Genomic DNA, 16212 nt, shown 5'->3' on the forward strand with positions numbered 1-16212 from the left:
TTTTCCCCACAAACAGAGCTTTCTTTTGGTGGTATTTGATCACCTCTGCGCTTTTTATTTTTTGCGATATTAATAAAAAAATGCGAAAATTTTGAAAAAATAACAATATTTTTCTACTTTGACAGTTAAAAAATATCCAATATATTCAATTTTTGTCATATATTTAGGCCAAAATGTATTTAGCTACATGTCTTTGACAAAAAATTTCTCATCGAGCGTATTTTTAACCGCTTTAAGACCAGAAGATTTTACCCCATTCCTGACCAGGCCATATTTTGCGATTTGGCACTGTGTTACTTTAACGGACAATTGCACGGTCGTGCGATGCTGTACCCAAAAAAAATTGATTGATTGATGTCATTTTTTCCCCCACAAATAGAGCTTTCTTTTGGTGGTATTTGATCACCTGTGTGATTTTTACTTTTTGCGCTATAAACAAAAAAAGAGCGACAATTTTGAAAAAATAACAATATTTTTCACATTTTTTATATGAAATTCCCCCCAAAAAAATTTAAAAATCAAAATTTTTTAACATTTTAGGCCAATTTGTTTTATGCTACATGTTTTTGGTTAAAAAAAATCGCAATAAGCGTATTTTGATTGGTTTGCGCAAAAGTTATCGCTGCTACTAACTACGGGAAATTTATGTCATTTTTAGTGTTTTTTTTTTTTAACTAGTAATGGCGGCGATCTGGGATTTTTTTTGCGGGACTGCGACATTGTGGCGGACAGATCAGACCCTTGACTGAAATTTTTGACACTTTTGGGGGTACCAGTGACATTACTACAGTAATCAGTGCTATAAATATGCACTGTTACTGTAAAAATGACACTGGCAGGGAAGGGGTTAACTTTTATTGGTGATCAAGGGGTTAATGTATGCCTGGTGCTTACTAACGTGTGTGGGGGGAGGGGACTATGTGACACAGGCACAGATCGCAGGTTCAGCTATGCTGAATCCTGCAATCTGTCACTGAATGTCACTTAGGAGATCCGCCCGCTTTGTTTACACAAGCGGGCGGATTTCCACACCCGATCTCCGATGATCGGGAAAGAGCAGTGGTGATCACCGCCGCTCCTCCCCTGGCCCGACTCCCGCTGTGACTGAAAACAGCGGGAGGAGTCCAGCGACGTAGGTCTACGTCACTGGACGATAACAAGCCATTTTGCCGCAGTACGGTCAACGTGACCGGTCGGCAAGTGGTTAAAATACAGTGGACCATCACCAGCAGATGACATGGTCCCCAAATCATATTCTAATTTTTTTTTTAGAAATTGAATATTGGGTTTTCACTAGCTGTAAGCCATAATCATCAATATAAAAATAAATAAATAAATGCTTGAAATATATCACTATGTGTGTAAAGCATCTACATAAAATTATCAAGTTTCACTTTTTTAATTGAATTACTGAAATAAATTAACTTTTTTATGATATTCAAATTTTTTGAGACGTACCTGTATATAAAGAGATTTTGAATCAAATAGTGAGACAACCTAAGGCTCCATGTACACGGGACGTTAGAAAAAATGTCCTGCAAAGCTATTTCTGACGCCGGGAAAAAGCAGCTGTTAAACATGCTTTCGGTAGCTTTTTCCATTTGCGTTATTGCACGTTTGGCCACGTTGCTTTTAGCAGCGTTTTTCTGCCTCCATTCAAAATCAATGGTTCCCTATGGGAGCCTATTGATTTGAATGGAAGTCGCACCGCAAGTCGAATCCGACTTGCGGCGCGACCTGCACTGTGAGAATCTTGAGGGGGAACTCCACGCCAAAAATGGGAAAAAAAACTGTGTGGGGGTCCCCCCCAAGTTCCAAACCAGGCCCTTCGGGTCCGGTATGGAATTTGAGGGTAGCCCCACGCCGAAAAAACGGCGTGGGGTCCCCCCCAAAATATATACCAGACCCTTATCCGAGCATGCAGCCCGGCAGGCCAGGATAGGGGAGGGGACGAGCGAGCGGCCCCACCCCCCTGGACCACACCAGGCCACATGCCCTCAACATGGGGGGGTGTTGGTGTTTTGGGGCAGGGGGAGCTCTTCACCCCCCACCTCAAAGCACCTTTCCCAATGTTGATGAGGACAAGAGCCTCATCCCCACAACCCTGGCCGGTGGTTGTGGGGGTCTGCGGGCAGGGGGCTCATCGGAATCTGGAAGCCCCCTTTAACAAGGGGGCCCCCCAGATCCCGGACCCCCTCCCTATGTGAATGGGTATGGGGTACACTGTACCCCTACTCATTCACCACATAAAAGGCAGTGCATGGAAATAACGACAGGAGACGTTTTGGAAAGTTTATTAAAAATCTTCATCTGGTTCTTCGGGGTCTTCTCCTCTCCGGGGTCTTCTGCTCTTTTGCTGTCCGCTCTTCTTGTGTTCTCCTCTCCGGGGTCTTCAGCTCTTTTGCTGTCCGTGTTCTCCTCTCCGGGGTCTTCTGCTGTCCTCTCTTCTTTTCTTCTCCTCTTCTTCTTCCTCCGGTTCTCCTCCAACGACGTCACCTGTGACACGAGGGTGCGGGGCCTCCCGATGACGTCATCGGGGCCACGCCCCTAATGGCTATATAATAAGCTGCAGAGACTGGAGACCGGCATAATTACCGGAGACGTCGTCGGAGGAGGACCGGAGGAAGAAGAATCAGTGTACATGGACCCTAAATAGGAAATTTTGTCCACTTGATTTCTGTTTATGTGTACTGTGTTATTTATTTATATGCTTTAGGTCCATTGGTGTCTATAAACATAGGTTTAAGTAGTTTAAGAGCCACAAGATGATCACTGCTAAGCGAATGTATCCATATCACACAGGATCCCTGGAGCTGTTGCTTACATTACCACAGTTTGGGGATGCTGTCATTTAGCGGTGGTAGTGAGGTTGGACAGCACTGTCTGGCAGTGAGTTGTCATGGTGGTGGGAAGACACTAGTGTGGAAAACATTTTCAGGCGGTGGGATGGCGTGATTTATGTGTTTCTATCATTTAGGTAAACAGAATTTGAAATTAAAGTGTTGGTAAAGTTTAATTGCCATGATTTCTAAAACTGCTGCCTACCCCTCCTCCTACCTATCATGCTTAGCCTGTATAAAAAAAGAGCAGTTTGAATATATTTTTTTTCCCTGTTTGGTCATATGATCCAGCAGCTCTTGCTCCTGTGTAAGGGAGCGCTCAACAATGGGTGACGCCACCCACTTGCTCTCATTGCCCCTTCATTGTCAGTGCTCCCCCTCTCCTCTTCAGCAGTAGCTGTCTCTGTTTACACAGTTTTTTTTTTTTTTTTTTTTACAGGCTGTGCTGGATAGGTAGGAGAATGGGGGAGGCAGCATGTTTAAGAATTTTGGTTCTTGGCCCTACCTGCCAATTAAAGAGGAGCTTCAGACAGGTTTCAAAAAATTAAAAGCCAGTAGCTACAAATACGGTAGCTGCTGACTTTTAATAAACTGACACTCACCTGTCCAGAGATCCAGCTTTGTCTTCACCTGGGCTGCTTCTTCGCCGGTCTTCAGGTTCTCAGTGCTGGCAGGTTAACTGTAGAAAGTCAGCTGTGAGTCATTGTATGTGAATTGTCCCAGAAGGCTGGAGGCAGGTGGGGGGGCAAACTTCACTTTTTTTTACTCCTGTACTCATTGTCTTGGGTGGATATTTGGGGCCCCCTTTTTCTAAAGGGGCTTCCAGATTTCTGTAAGCCTCCCCCTCACAAACCCTCAATTAAATGTGGGGAAGAGGCTCTTTGTCCCCCAACACTAGGACGTGATACCTAATGGGGTTGGGAAGGGGGGGGTCTTTGCTACCCCTTCCTTTGCATGTTACCCTTCCAGTGTTGAAAGGCATGTGGTCTGGTACAGTACAGAATGGAAGGGGAGGGGTGCCTGCTTTCTCCCCTCCCTTTATTTTGGCCACTTTTTTTTCAAATTGATACATGCCCTCTATGGCAGTTTTTAGCTCCCTATGACTTTTTTTTTTCCAACAATAATCTGCCTATTAGTCTTAAAAAAGGGCAGAAAGAATAGCTAGTTTTGCCTCCCATATACTTCGATAGGGTTCAGTGCTAAGGTCAGTGTTTGTGGACCGCTGGGTTCCCTCCCATATACTTCGATAGGGTTCAGTGCTAAGGTCAGTGTTTGTGGACCGCTGGGTTCACAAACCCTCCCATGTACCTAACCCGGCTCGGTCATCTGTAATAATTTACAGATGCTTTTACAAAGAGGCCCGGATGAGCTCAGTGGCTGCAACAGGTGAAAGAGAGAGAAAGCACACTATGCATGTGCTACCCTCAGGAAACGGATGGCTCTCCCTTTTCTAGTGATAGAAAGCACTTGCTGTTGCGAGGTTGGTCCACAGGTACATTACCAATGAAAAGACATGGATGGTTGTAGTGTGACTGCATAGTGGTTTTTAACTACTTTGCATTGTTTGAGCATAACCCCCATCCTTCCTCACTGCTGTCTGACCACACTTTAGGTTATATAGGGTATACTGACACAGTCAGTGCTGGAGGGGCTGTTTCTTCAGCTATTGCTTGGAAACAATGGCTGCACAATCTGTATCAGAAGTTCCCAGAGGTGAATCCACGCAGCAGAGGATGAATAATGTTTACAGGCAGTCGCTGAACGCACTGCCCTGTCAGTGCTGTGGCAGTATAATTTGTATAACCCCTTTGCCAGCTTCATCTGGGGGAGTTTATAGAAATGATTCTGCCACAGTATCAAGTTAGCACAGAAGAAGGGGCAGTGACTACAGTGCTGGTGGTAGCTTCCCAACAGGAACACCCACAAATTGGGCTGCTGCTCAGGGTGGAGCTAAAGCCAGCACTGACAGGATAAAAACACACAACGGGCTATAGAGCAAAATGTGATCAAACACATAAAGAGCTTGGTCCCTTACTGATTCATCTCAGATTTTTAGAAGGTAGTGGTAGGTCTTCCTTCGATTCAGGTTTTAAATGCTGTCCTTGCCTTCTTGTGACCATTGTCACCTGAAATAAATGTCCAAATGTTTTAAATTGTCAACAAAAATAGAGGGGAAATATTTGGATGTGGCATACTTGTTCTGGTAATAACTGTTTAAGAGGGGTTTTCCATCATTTTGAAAAGATTTCCTCTCACTTCTTGTTGTGTTGGTGGGATACAAATTGAATTAATGCCCCCCATAAAGAGACAGATGGCAACAATGACTGACAGGGGTTTTAAGCATAGTCTGTCTAAAAAAAAAGTAAAAAAGTACTAGCATTAGATATTCTTTATTGTAGAATTTATAGTGTAGATTTTCCAGTTTATGAGCCAGAATGCAAGGAGTCTTGGAACATATACCTCCACTGACTGCAATAGAAAAGGCTGTGAAAAGTTAGCAATGGCTTTTGGCTCCTAGTGTTTGTCCTGGCATGTTGTCACTATAATTTTTCTTGGCATTTAGCTGTTGTGCATTGTGTCTGGCCATAAGGTAGTCTGCATTGTGTCTGTAACTATATGCCGTTGTGTCTGGACATATCATACAGTAACTATCCTGCACCGGGCTTGTGCTAACTGGACAAATGCTAAAGATAGGATAAAATAAACTTTTTTTTTACTAAGAAATTAATGCTATGCAGAATTTTGTAAGTTGCATCATTTTTAGGAGTGATTCATTTTTATTAATTACTAGAAAACTATAATGCAGCCTATCATAGTTGCTTTAGTTCTAATTCTAAGCCCATGAAATGTCTGGTACTAGTCAGTGGAGATGAAGCAAGTTAGATATTGGTGGTGTTGCAGTGTTTAAGTCTCTGGCAGCAAAAGAGTTAATTATTCTGGAGGAGTGTCCCCATCTTGTGTAGGGTGTGGAAAGGGTTAGTAATCTCTTGGCTGTGTTCCTTGGTGACAGCTGGAGGTGCAGAGCATTTCACATCTGTGTTCTCTATAGCCATGTGCAGGGTCCCTTCTCTAGCTGTCTCTTAGCCTACTCCCCCCTACCACTGCGCTACGAACAATGAACAGAAAGATTCTGACAGAGCTGCATGGGGGACACAGAAAGGTATAGCGTGACCAGACACACCCCTCTGTTTGTATGAATGGGCATAGTACATAGCCTTTGCGTGTTGCCTATATAGATTTTAAAAATATTTACCAGGATACCTTTTGCATAGTCTATTCATGATCATTTGATACACTTTCATTATGAAGATTTTAGCACCATTTTTGTTCCTTTGTCTTTCTGTATCAGTTGTCTGAATAGAGCGTGTGACTGAACCTCATTATGCTTATGTAGGAGAGGGCTGCACTGTATCTGTCATTGTTACCGCAGTCAATGTAATGCATTCATATGGTGTTCCGAGGGCGGGGGTCCTGCGAAGGGAGGGACAGAGCAGTTGACATGTTAATGATTTAAATGAAAATACAGTGCTTCATGTATATATGCTCCCTTATCTTTGTATACTTTTAAATACCATGCATATTTTGTTTATTTTATGTATGACTGGTTTACTTAAATATAATGTACAGGTGCTTATGTTCTTATGTTTTACCTTTATTTTGAGACCCACTTAGGGTCTCTGTTATGTCCATGTGTTGCAGATCAAAGATGATAGTGGCTTACGAGCTCCTATTATCATAATGTATTTTAGCCAACCATTTTACCCCAAAAAGAAACTCTTGAAATTATTTTCCGTTCTGAGGGAACACCTGCTTAATAATTCTTCAGAAATTAGTGGGAAAATGCCTTTTAGAATGAAGGTTAGTGAAAGAAAGCTCCCCTCACAGTGGTAGTCAGAATGTCCTCATAAACAGCAAAAAAGGGTATTGGTGCCATGCTGCTGGCTCTGCCGAGTGGGGTTTGACCCAGAACTATACACGCACCTTCAGACAGGTCAATGAGCCACAGCTCGTGGAACCCCTAGCAACCTCTGAGGGAACCATAGGGCTCCACAGAATCCTGGTTGAGAATGGCTAATGGACATGTACAGATATACATTCCTGGCTTGGGGGTAGGACTGATGGGTAAGCTAAATATAAGGTGCGTGCAGTCAGTCTCATTAAGAGACCAATGGGGTTGATTTACTAAAACTGGTGAGTGCAAATACTGGCACAGCTGTGCATGGTAGCCAATCAGCTTCTAACTTCAGCTTGTTCAATTAAACTTTGACAAAAAACCTGGAAGCTGATTGGTTTCTATGCAGTTCTGCACCAGATTTTCCACCCTCCAGTTTTAGTAATCAACCTCTATATATAGACTGTGATTGCAAAGAAAGGAGGCCTTCAGAGTAAGACCTCATGCACAATGGGATTTTAGCCCCTGTGCCTAAGATTTCAGTGTTTTCTTGTGGGCAGAAGGCTCGGATGCTCTGTCCCCCTTCACTTCTGGCAGAGTAGTACAAATGTTTAAGGGTAGTTTGCTTCCAGGAAGGAATTCTTGGAATGCAGACTTCGTGCCTTTCATAACTAAAATTTTGTACCACTTGGTGCACAGGCTGCTGGCATAGTTACTGGACAATACACCTGTGCCTTGAAAAAAACTATCTAAAGACCAAGCTGTCTTGGATCAAGCGTAAATGAGTATCTTTCTGCCATATTGAATGAAAAAGTCAAATCATCTGAGTAATCCTGGGACCCCTGGATTAAATATCTGACTGATGATTCAGTTGCCATACGGTACTTCGTACACCTCACCTCTTTCTTAACTGTTACTCCCTGTTTTTTTACTATCTTTTTTTCTGTCTATTTCTTTTGTTGCGAAAAATCCATGCTGGACCCAGTGGGATATCCACTTAATATATAAGGCCATCCTCCATTAGCCAGAGATTATATGTGACCCTGTGTTTAGTGGGCGAGCTGTAGAATTGGATCCGTCCCTCGCTTTAGGCTCTGTTATTACACTTGAAGGTTTATTATGCAATAGATTCTAGAACCTTAGTAATTTTTTGATAATACTTAGAAGAGTTTTTTATTATTTTTTATTTATTTGCATAACTGAATATGGGCCTTAGTTGTGCTTTTTTTTCTGTGCCCATGTGGGTAAGATATTTGAGATCTTGTATCGAATTGACCCCCGATCGTTTTATTTAGTAAATGTAATATATATGTGGAAGCTTTTGGCACTTTTCCACTGCAAGTACCGGCTCGGCTCTACTCGGCCCTGCTTGGCCCGGTTTGCTTTTCCACTGCTGGTACCGCATGGTACGGTGTTGGAACGGTTCTGTACGGTACGGTATGGTTTGCTTTTCCACTAAAGTAGTACTAAAGTTAAGTGGGTGGGATAACAAAGGGGTGGGTGGGATTCTCTGACCAATCAGTGGCTAGTAGTGACTGCATGCAAAGGATTGTGGGATATGGTACCGGGTATGGTACCTCTTGGAACCACAATCGAGGTGGTACTGTTTTGAGAGCCGTACCGTTTGGTTCCATGCAGTGGAAAAGCGCCGCCGTACCGTACCGAACCGTTCCTACACCATACCATGCGGTACCAGCAGTGGAAAAGCACGAAAGCGAGCCGAACCGTTCGGTTCAATGCAGCGGAAAAGCGCCATTTGTGGCCTTGTAACCATGATGATTTACTGTACCATATTGTCTGTATGTTCTTTCTTTGAAATTTTGATCAAAAATTATGGAAACGAAAACACCAAAATCTCATGAACAGGGGCTAAATGCCCAGGGTACATGAGGCCTAAATATGCTAACTTTCAACAGAACAAGCAGTGTAGTAAAATTGAAGAAAGTCACAAAAATATAGTGCCAATTTGCCCATGTTGATTCATGAGAAGCCTAGGCTACAAAATTGAAAAAAATGTGAGTTTGCGATTGTCTGTGACCTTTCAGTTTAAAGGGGTTGACTGTGAACTGTAATAGAAAAGAAGCATCCTGTAATTGAAAATGTTTTTTTTTATTATCAACAAATTTGAAACTGCCCTCATAAAAGGAATTTGGAAAAAAAAATTACTACTAAGTTAAAGAATAAATGCAGTTGGAGGATAACCAGTGGGGTTTGCTTTGTGCTGCTACCCTTAACATGTTTGCATAATGAAATAGAGACTGGAGCGGCAGCTGAATTAACATTGTGGGCAAATGACTGTAATAATGTATGAAAGGGTGAATGCAGCAGCTCAGTTCAGTGGTTTACCTTATATCCAGCTGTAACATATCCAACTGTCAAGACCTCAGTGAGTCAATGACACTCAGCTTGACCTCTGTGAAAAGAAAAATACAGAGAATCACCAAATTATACTATTTTAGCTCTTTACAACATATACACTGCTTTTAATATTCTTTGCGATGTAGTCCATAGGGATCACTGCAATGACTAGGAAGAGACCTTAGAGAGAGGGTAGATAGGGTCAGGTCCAAATGGCCAGTAGGGAATCCCTCAAGCTAAAAGCAATTAATTGTTATGTCAAATCATCTCATAAAACAGTGTACACAGAAATGCTTTTTTAAAGGGCAACAAGCAAAGCAAAGTGTTGAAATTTACAGCAATCACAACTCATTTGCCCCATTCTGACTAAAATAAAGTAAGTCAAACAATTAGAATTTAGTCATTGACAGGCATGCAGTGGTTTCTGATTTGTTACATCAGATTATTGTGCTTCATTATACCGTGGAAAATGTTATAAAATAAAGGCCAAAGTGTCATATACATTAAACAAATATTCTTTGTTGTGGGCATGTTGTTCAATAAATGAATGTGCTTGATGTGGACAAAAATACTTGACAAATGTAATGCTGCTTTTGAGGGACTGAAGCAGATTTATTGCACTTTAAGAATAAAAGTCAATTCACAAGGGACTAATGCAAGGATAGTTGGTAATGCCTAGTGGCCTCGAATTAGAACATGACTAGCCGCACCATCTTCCTAAGTTCTAAACTGATCTCGTAATAACGTGTGCTATTTGTTTAAGCTTCTGTTGCCAAGAAAATTTACTACACATAAAAGGGAATTAAACAAGCATGACTTGACAATTCTTGTAGACTACTGCCAACATATTTTGGAGGCTGACAGTTTACTTTCAAATGTTCGTTTATTTTCAGTTTAGAAAAATGATTCTGCTTTCTTTTAAATGTCTCACCAAAGGGTCAGTCCAACTGATATATCGAGGGCCAGCCCACCCAAAAGCAATATTTCAGGTACATGTAGAGTCTTGTAGGCACTTGGGAACTCCCTGCCCAGATATGTTTAGCATAGTTCTTGGCACCTTTAGGTTTGGGTGTTCCCATCCATCTTGGGTTTATTTCCTCCTCCTGCTTTTACCAGAATATATAAAAAAAGAATTGAATTATTCAAGAAAAAAGGGGCCACCTGGTAATATTCGTGCCAGGTATGTTGGTGTAAGTGCTTACCTTTTTAACATTACTTTGTAGTATTGGCATAGCAAAACTTATGTAAAGCAAACCTTGCATTAGACGACAACGTATGCTTATAATGTCCAGGCTCCTTCTCCCTGTAAAAATCACTGCTGAAAGTAAGTGCAAAATGCATCTGTAGAGAAAAAAAGTTACAATTTATAATTACCTTATCCCTGACGTCTACCAGTGATGCCTAGGTGATACCAACATCCTACTGCTGCAAGCGAGATCACGGGGAATATTGAGCAGTCCAAATCTGGCAAGACAACACTCTTGCAATGGACTGCAGTGTCTTCTAGTGAGATTTGGCCTGCTCCTCCTTTTTTTGTAGCCGCGCACGAGAAGGCACTGGTGGATGCACTGATTGTATCTGTGCATGAGACCTTAAAATGGAAGATGCAGCTGAAGCACTAACAAGCCATTCAAAGCGGCCAAAGTGTTTCCCTTCCCCGCCTATTTTGACAGAATTGTCCCTAAAGAGTGGGAACAGCCAAAACGTCCCCTTGTGGTCCCTAAGCGATTTGCTATGTGGTACCCCTATGAGGAGTCCCTTCTTAAAACATGGACTGTTCCAATGGTGGTTGACCCTCTGGTCTCCAGATTAAACAAGGCAACCATTATTCCAGTTGAAGAATCCCTGGCTTTGAAGAATCCAGCTGACAGGAAGGCAGAGGCTGTGGCCCGCAATATGTACACTGTGGCTACCGTATTTTTTGGCTCAAATGCTGGTCTGTGGATCAAACTTCTAAAAATGCCTTGACCGATCTTCCTTTTCAAGGAGATCGCCTGTTTGAAGCTACCCTGGATGACATCATTAAGGGTCTCACAGGGGGCATGAGTACCTTTTTTCGCAGGCTAGTAAGGGAAAGGACCCTCGTCCTTCTCAGCTAATAAGAAGTTTTTCATCCCTCAGGGGCGACTGACAAGGGATCAAAGCCTTTCAGGGCCTCCCCTGGTGGATCCAACCGAACTTGGTCTTGCAAGTCGAGAGTGGGGCTTCTCCAGACCCACAGACAAGGCTCCTTCAGCATGAAGGTGCACCCTCACCTGTATTGGGGATGGGGTACGTCTTCCCTGGTTTCTGGACCCATGGACTTCCCTGGGACAAGACAAGTGGGTCCACAAAGTCATATGGTCTTAACAGAAAGGTGCAAAGGTTTGTGGCTCGGTCACAGGACCCTCTGGTGAATGCCACAGACACACTGGTGGCCCCGCATGGTCAGTATCATCTGAGTTACACCTTTAATCCTCTCAAGCTTCTGCTAAGACTTCTATACAGGATGGAGGCAGAAGGGATTCTGGCCATCTTAGTGACCCAAGACTGGCCTCGCCGGCTTGGTACACTAATCTGGTGCTGCTGGTCACCAACGTTCCTTGGAAGCTTCCACTCAGGGAGGATCTGCTGTCCCAAGGACCAATCTTCCATCCTGCTTTACAGTCACTGGCTTTGATGGTTTGGCTATTGAACGGCAGATGCTGAAAGGTAGAGGTTTGTCTGAGTCGGTCATTCCAACGCTGTTAAAAGCTAGGAAATCTACTTCTAGGAAGAGCTACATCGCATGGTGTGAGTCTCTTGGGGTTCATCCTCGCTCTTTTTCGGTGGCTCGAATCTTGACCTTCCTTCAAGGTTTTGCAGGCTGCAGTTTAGAGGACCTGGTCCTCTTTGAGGGTGTATTGTTTTTTCAGGTGTTTTGGTTGAGTTCCTGTTTACCTAGTTGGCTATAGTTTAGCCTTGGGAATTTCTCTTTAGCTGTTCCCACTCCTCATGTTTAACACTGATTTGGGATGTCCCAATGGTTAAGAAGATCAGGAGCTGTGTCCATCAATGAACAAAAGAGAAAATGGGATTTTTGGAGTTAGGGGGCCCAGACTTTATAGGCCAACCTTTCATTGTACTGCTTTAACATATTTGGTTTGATGGTAAATACGGTATGTTGTATCTGGACATGTGCAGATATTAAAGTGTCTGTCTGATTTCGAGAACAAAAATGGAATATGTTGAAACCTTTCGGTCCCTATATGTGACTCCATTTTTTTCTCTAGATGTTTTCTTTATTGTCACCTGGTGATCCAGCAAGTAACACATTTCCTTTACCTGGATGATAATGCTCTCTCATTGTACTGTATCTATGGAAGTGCAGCACTGTCACTATATTATAGAAAAGTGATCTCCAAACTATAGCCCTCCAGCTGTTGCGGAACAACACATCCCATGAGACATTGTAAAACTCATGATGTCAACAGACATGACGGCATGATGGGAATTGTAGTTCCTGAACAACTGGAGGGCCATAGTTTGGAGACCCCTGGTATTGAAGGTGTGTTAAGACTTTAGGAAACCTCCTCCTCTCTTCATCTCCAGAACTTAGGGGAAGTTTAACCACTTCCCGCCCGCCCTATAGGCAAATGACGGCGGGAATGTGGTTGAGTTATCCTGACCGGACGTCATATGACGGCGGCAGGATAACTCCGCTCTGGGCGCCCACCGGGGGCGCGCAGAGCGGCGATCGGTGATGCGAGGTGTCAGTCTGACACCCTGCATCTCCGATCTCGGTAAAGAGCCTCTGGCGGAGGCTCTTTACCATGTGATCAGCCGTGTCCAATCACGGCTGGTCACATAGTAAATAGGAACAGCCGTTGATCGGCTTTCCTTAGTTCGTGCCTGACAGGCACGAGTAAAGGAGCGCCGATCGGCGGCTCCCCTGACAGGGGGGGGGGGTCGGCACTGGTAATCAGATCATTGATTACCAGTGCAGACCCTCGGGGGGGGGATGCCACTAGATCCACCAGGGATGCCCACTATGACCCCAGGGATGCCCACTATGACCCCAGGGATGCCCACTATGGCCACCAGGGATGGCAATCAGGGCTCAGGGAGCCCCCCATTGCCCACCCCATCAGTGCTGCCCACCAGTGCCCTCCCTATCAGTGCTGCCCACAAGTGCCCATCATTGCCATCCTTAAGTGTCGCCCACCAGTGCCCATTATTGCCCACCGGTGCTGCCTATCAGTGCCCATTAGTGCCCATCAGTGCCGCCCGTCAGTGCCGATCAGTGCCGCCCATCAGTGCCCATCAGTGCCCACCAGTGCCGCCTATCAGTGCCCATTAGTGCCCGTCAGTGCCACCTATCAGTGCCCGTCAGTGCCACCTATCAGTGCCCATCAATGCCGCCTATCAGTGCCCAGCAGTGCCGCCTATCAGTGCCCACCAATGCTGCATATCAGTGCTACCTATCAGTGCCACATATCAGTGCCTATCAGTGCCGCATATCAGTGCTGCCTATCAGTGCCGCCTATCAGTGCCACCCCATCAGTGCCACCCCATCAGTGCCTCCTCATCAGTGCCTGTCAGTGCAGTCTCATCAGTGCTCATCAGTGCAGGAAAAAAATTATTTATTTACAAAATTGTATAACATAAACAAAATTTTTTTTTTTTTTTTAAACTTTTCGGTCTTTTTTTATTTGTTTAGCAAAAAGTAAAAATCGCACAGATGATCAAATACCACCGAAAGAAAGCTCTATTTGTGGGGGGAAAATGACATAAATTTGGTGTAGGTACAGTGTTGCATGACCGCGCAATTGTCATTCAAAATGCAACAGCGCTAAAAGGGGAAAATTGGCCTGGGCGGGAAGGTAGGGAAGTGCCCTGTATTAAAGTGGTTAACAGGGTAGGCTGATAACATTGCTTTAAATTTCAGTGTAGCAGAGTCAAAGAGCACAGGAAGTTGCAAGCTCATTGGATTTATGGCAGAATAATTTTTTTTTTCACTTGAACTGATAACCAAAGGCTTTTATTGGTATATTTAACAGACTTGTGTACAGTGGATATAAAAGTACACACACCCACCTGTAAAAATGCCAAGTCTTTGAGATTCAAAAAAAAAATCACTTTTGAATTTTTCCACCTTTAATCTGACCTACAACATGTGAAATTCAATTAAAAAACTGAAATCTTTAAAGAAGGGAAAAAAAAAAAAACATACAATAAATGCAGAAACATGAAAACCCTTAGAATAATACTTTTGATTTTATGACAGCATTTAGTGTTTTAGGGTAGGAGTCTATGAGCATGTCACATTTTGTCCTGGGAAACTGCTCACTCTTCCTAGCAAAAGTGCTCTGATTCTGTCAGATTGTGTGGGTATCTCCTGTATGCAGCCCTCTTCAGGACACCCTACAGATTTTCAATTGGATTTAGGTCCAGGCTCTGGCTGAGCTATTCCAAAACATTGATCTTCTTCTTGTGAAGCCATTTTCCTGTTGATTTGGTGGTATATTTTGGGTCATTGTTGTGATGAAAGTTTAAATTCCTCTTCTACTTCAGCTTTTTTTAGCAGAGGCCTGAAAGTTTTGTGCCAAAATTAACTGGTATTTGTAACTTTTCATAAGTCTTGACTAAAGCCTCAGTTCCAGCTAAAGAAAACCGCCCCACCATGCTCCAAACATACCTTTTTGGAATTATGGCCAAAAAGTTCAAACTTGGTCTTATCAGATCATAACACGGTTTTCCACATGCTATTGGCAGACTTGATGTAGGTTTTTACAAAATATAGCCAGGTTTGGATTTTTTTTTTTGTAAGAAATGTCTTCTATCTCATCACCCTACCCCACTGTCCAGGCATATGAAGAATACTGGTGATTATTCTCACATGTAGTACACAACCAGTACTTGCCAGAAATATCTGAATCTCCTTTAATGTGGCTGTAGGCCTCTTGGCAGCTTCCTAGACAGGTTTTCTAATTGTTCTTTTATAATTTTTGGAGGAACGTTCAGTTATTGGTAATGTCATTGTTGCGCAATACCTTCTCCACCTGTTGATATCCATCTTCACTGTGTCCCATGGTACAGCCAATGCCTTGGAAATTGTTTGTACCCTTCTCCTGACTGATACCTTTCAACAATGAGATCTTTTTGAGGCTTTTTAAGCTCTTTAATGGCGCTTGCTTTAAGAGGCAAATGTAAAAAAAAAAAATCCTACTGGAACAGCTGAACTTAAATTGGTTGTAAACCTCAGACATAAAATATAAACAGCATATCCCTCTATAGCATGTACTTGTCTCAAAAGCATAAAGTGTAATTTCTGTCTGCTGCTTTGTTCCTCTGAGTCACTTCTGACAAGTTTTCCTGACACCAAGAGGAAAATGGTGACAGGGGAGGGATCTCCAGCAGATTGACAGCCTCCACTATGTTTCTGTGTGCTGTGGGAAAGGGGGAGGGGGGGGGGTCTTGCCTCCAATCAGCTTTCAGAGCTCTCCTCACCGAGCTTTGCAGAGTGTAACTTCAGCTCTCCGCCCCCTTTTTTCTGAACTCTAAAACGAGCTTAAAAATTCAGCACTTTGAAAACGTGTAGAGAAGAAAAGACTGCAGATAGATACAGCTGCAAGAAGAAGTATGTGAACTAGGGCTGCCACGACGCGTCGACTACTAAAAATCGTCGTGCGTGAAAGGCGTCGACGTGTCAACACGTGACGTCACACGCCCCCTGGCTGGCCGCATCACCGGCTATCCCTGGCTGTGTATATGAGCGCGTATCCCTCCGCTGGTAGCTCGGGGTGCGGAGGGGTACGGCGTTGCTAGGTGGCGCTGTGACTGTGGGAGAGGCGGCAGGAGTGGGACATGCTGGTGTAGGAGGACAGTGAGCGCTGCTGGATGGAGAAGCGGAGGATGGAGTGCCCGGCTCTGCCACCGGGCTGGAAGAAGGAGGAGGTCATTAGGCAGCTCGGGCTGAGCCATGTCTACTACTTCAGGTACCCGGGAACGGGGGGGTGGGGGGGACACCGAACTTTACACTGACAGGAAGCGCCACAAACTTTGCAGCGGTTTACTGATAGCGCTGAGCTGATTGGCTGCTGCTCCTTGTCTCCCTTTACTTATTGGCTGTTGCGGCCTGCGCTGCCAACACAGGAATCCGGA

At 43.8% G+C, this 16212-nt stretch overlaps 1 protein-coding gene across 5 annotated transcripts in view; it reads left to right on the forward strand.

The window, feature by feature from the left end:
* The window catches only part of NAV1 (neuron navigator 1), a 296089-nt gene that overhangs the window by 122542 nt on the left and 157335 nt on the right, over positions 1–16212 (forward strand). The window contains exon 1 of one of the 5 annotated variants that reach the window (XM_082246693.1): positions 5854–6000. The exons of the other annotated variants lie outside the window; for them this stretch is intronic. Coding sequence (XP_082102819.1) covers positions 5984–6000 — 17 coding nt within the window. The 5' untranslated portion in view covers positions 5854–5983. Of the gene's footprint in view, positions 1–5853; positions 6001–16212 lie in introns of those variants that run through there. 5 annotated transcript variants of the gene reach the window in all.

This window comes from Pelophylax lessonae (assembly GCF_965119305.1).
Source record: "Pelophylax lessonae genome assembly, chromosome: 2".
Classification (NCBI taxonomy): domain Eukaryota; kingdom Metazoa; phylum Chordata; class Amphibia; order Anura; family Ranidae; genus Pelophylax; species Pelophylax lessonae.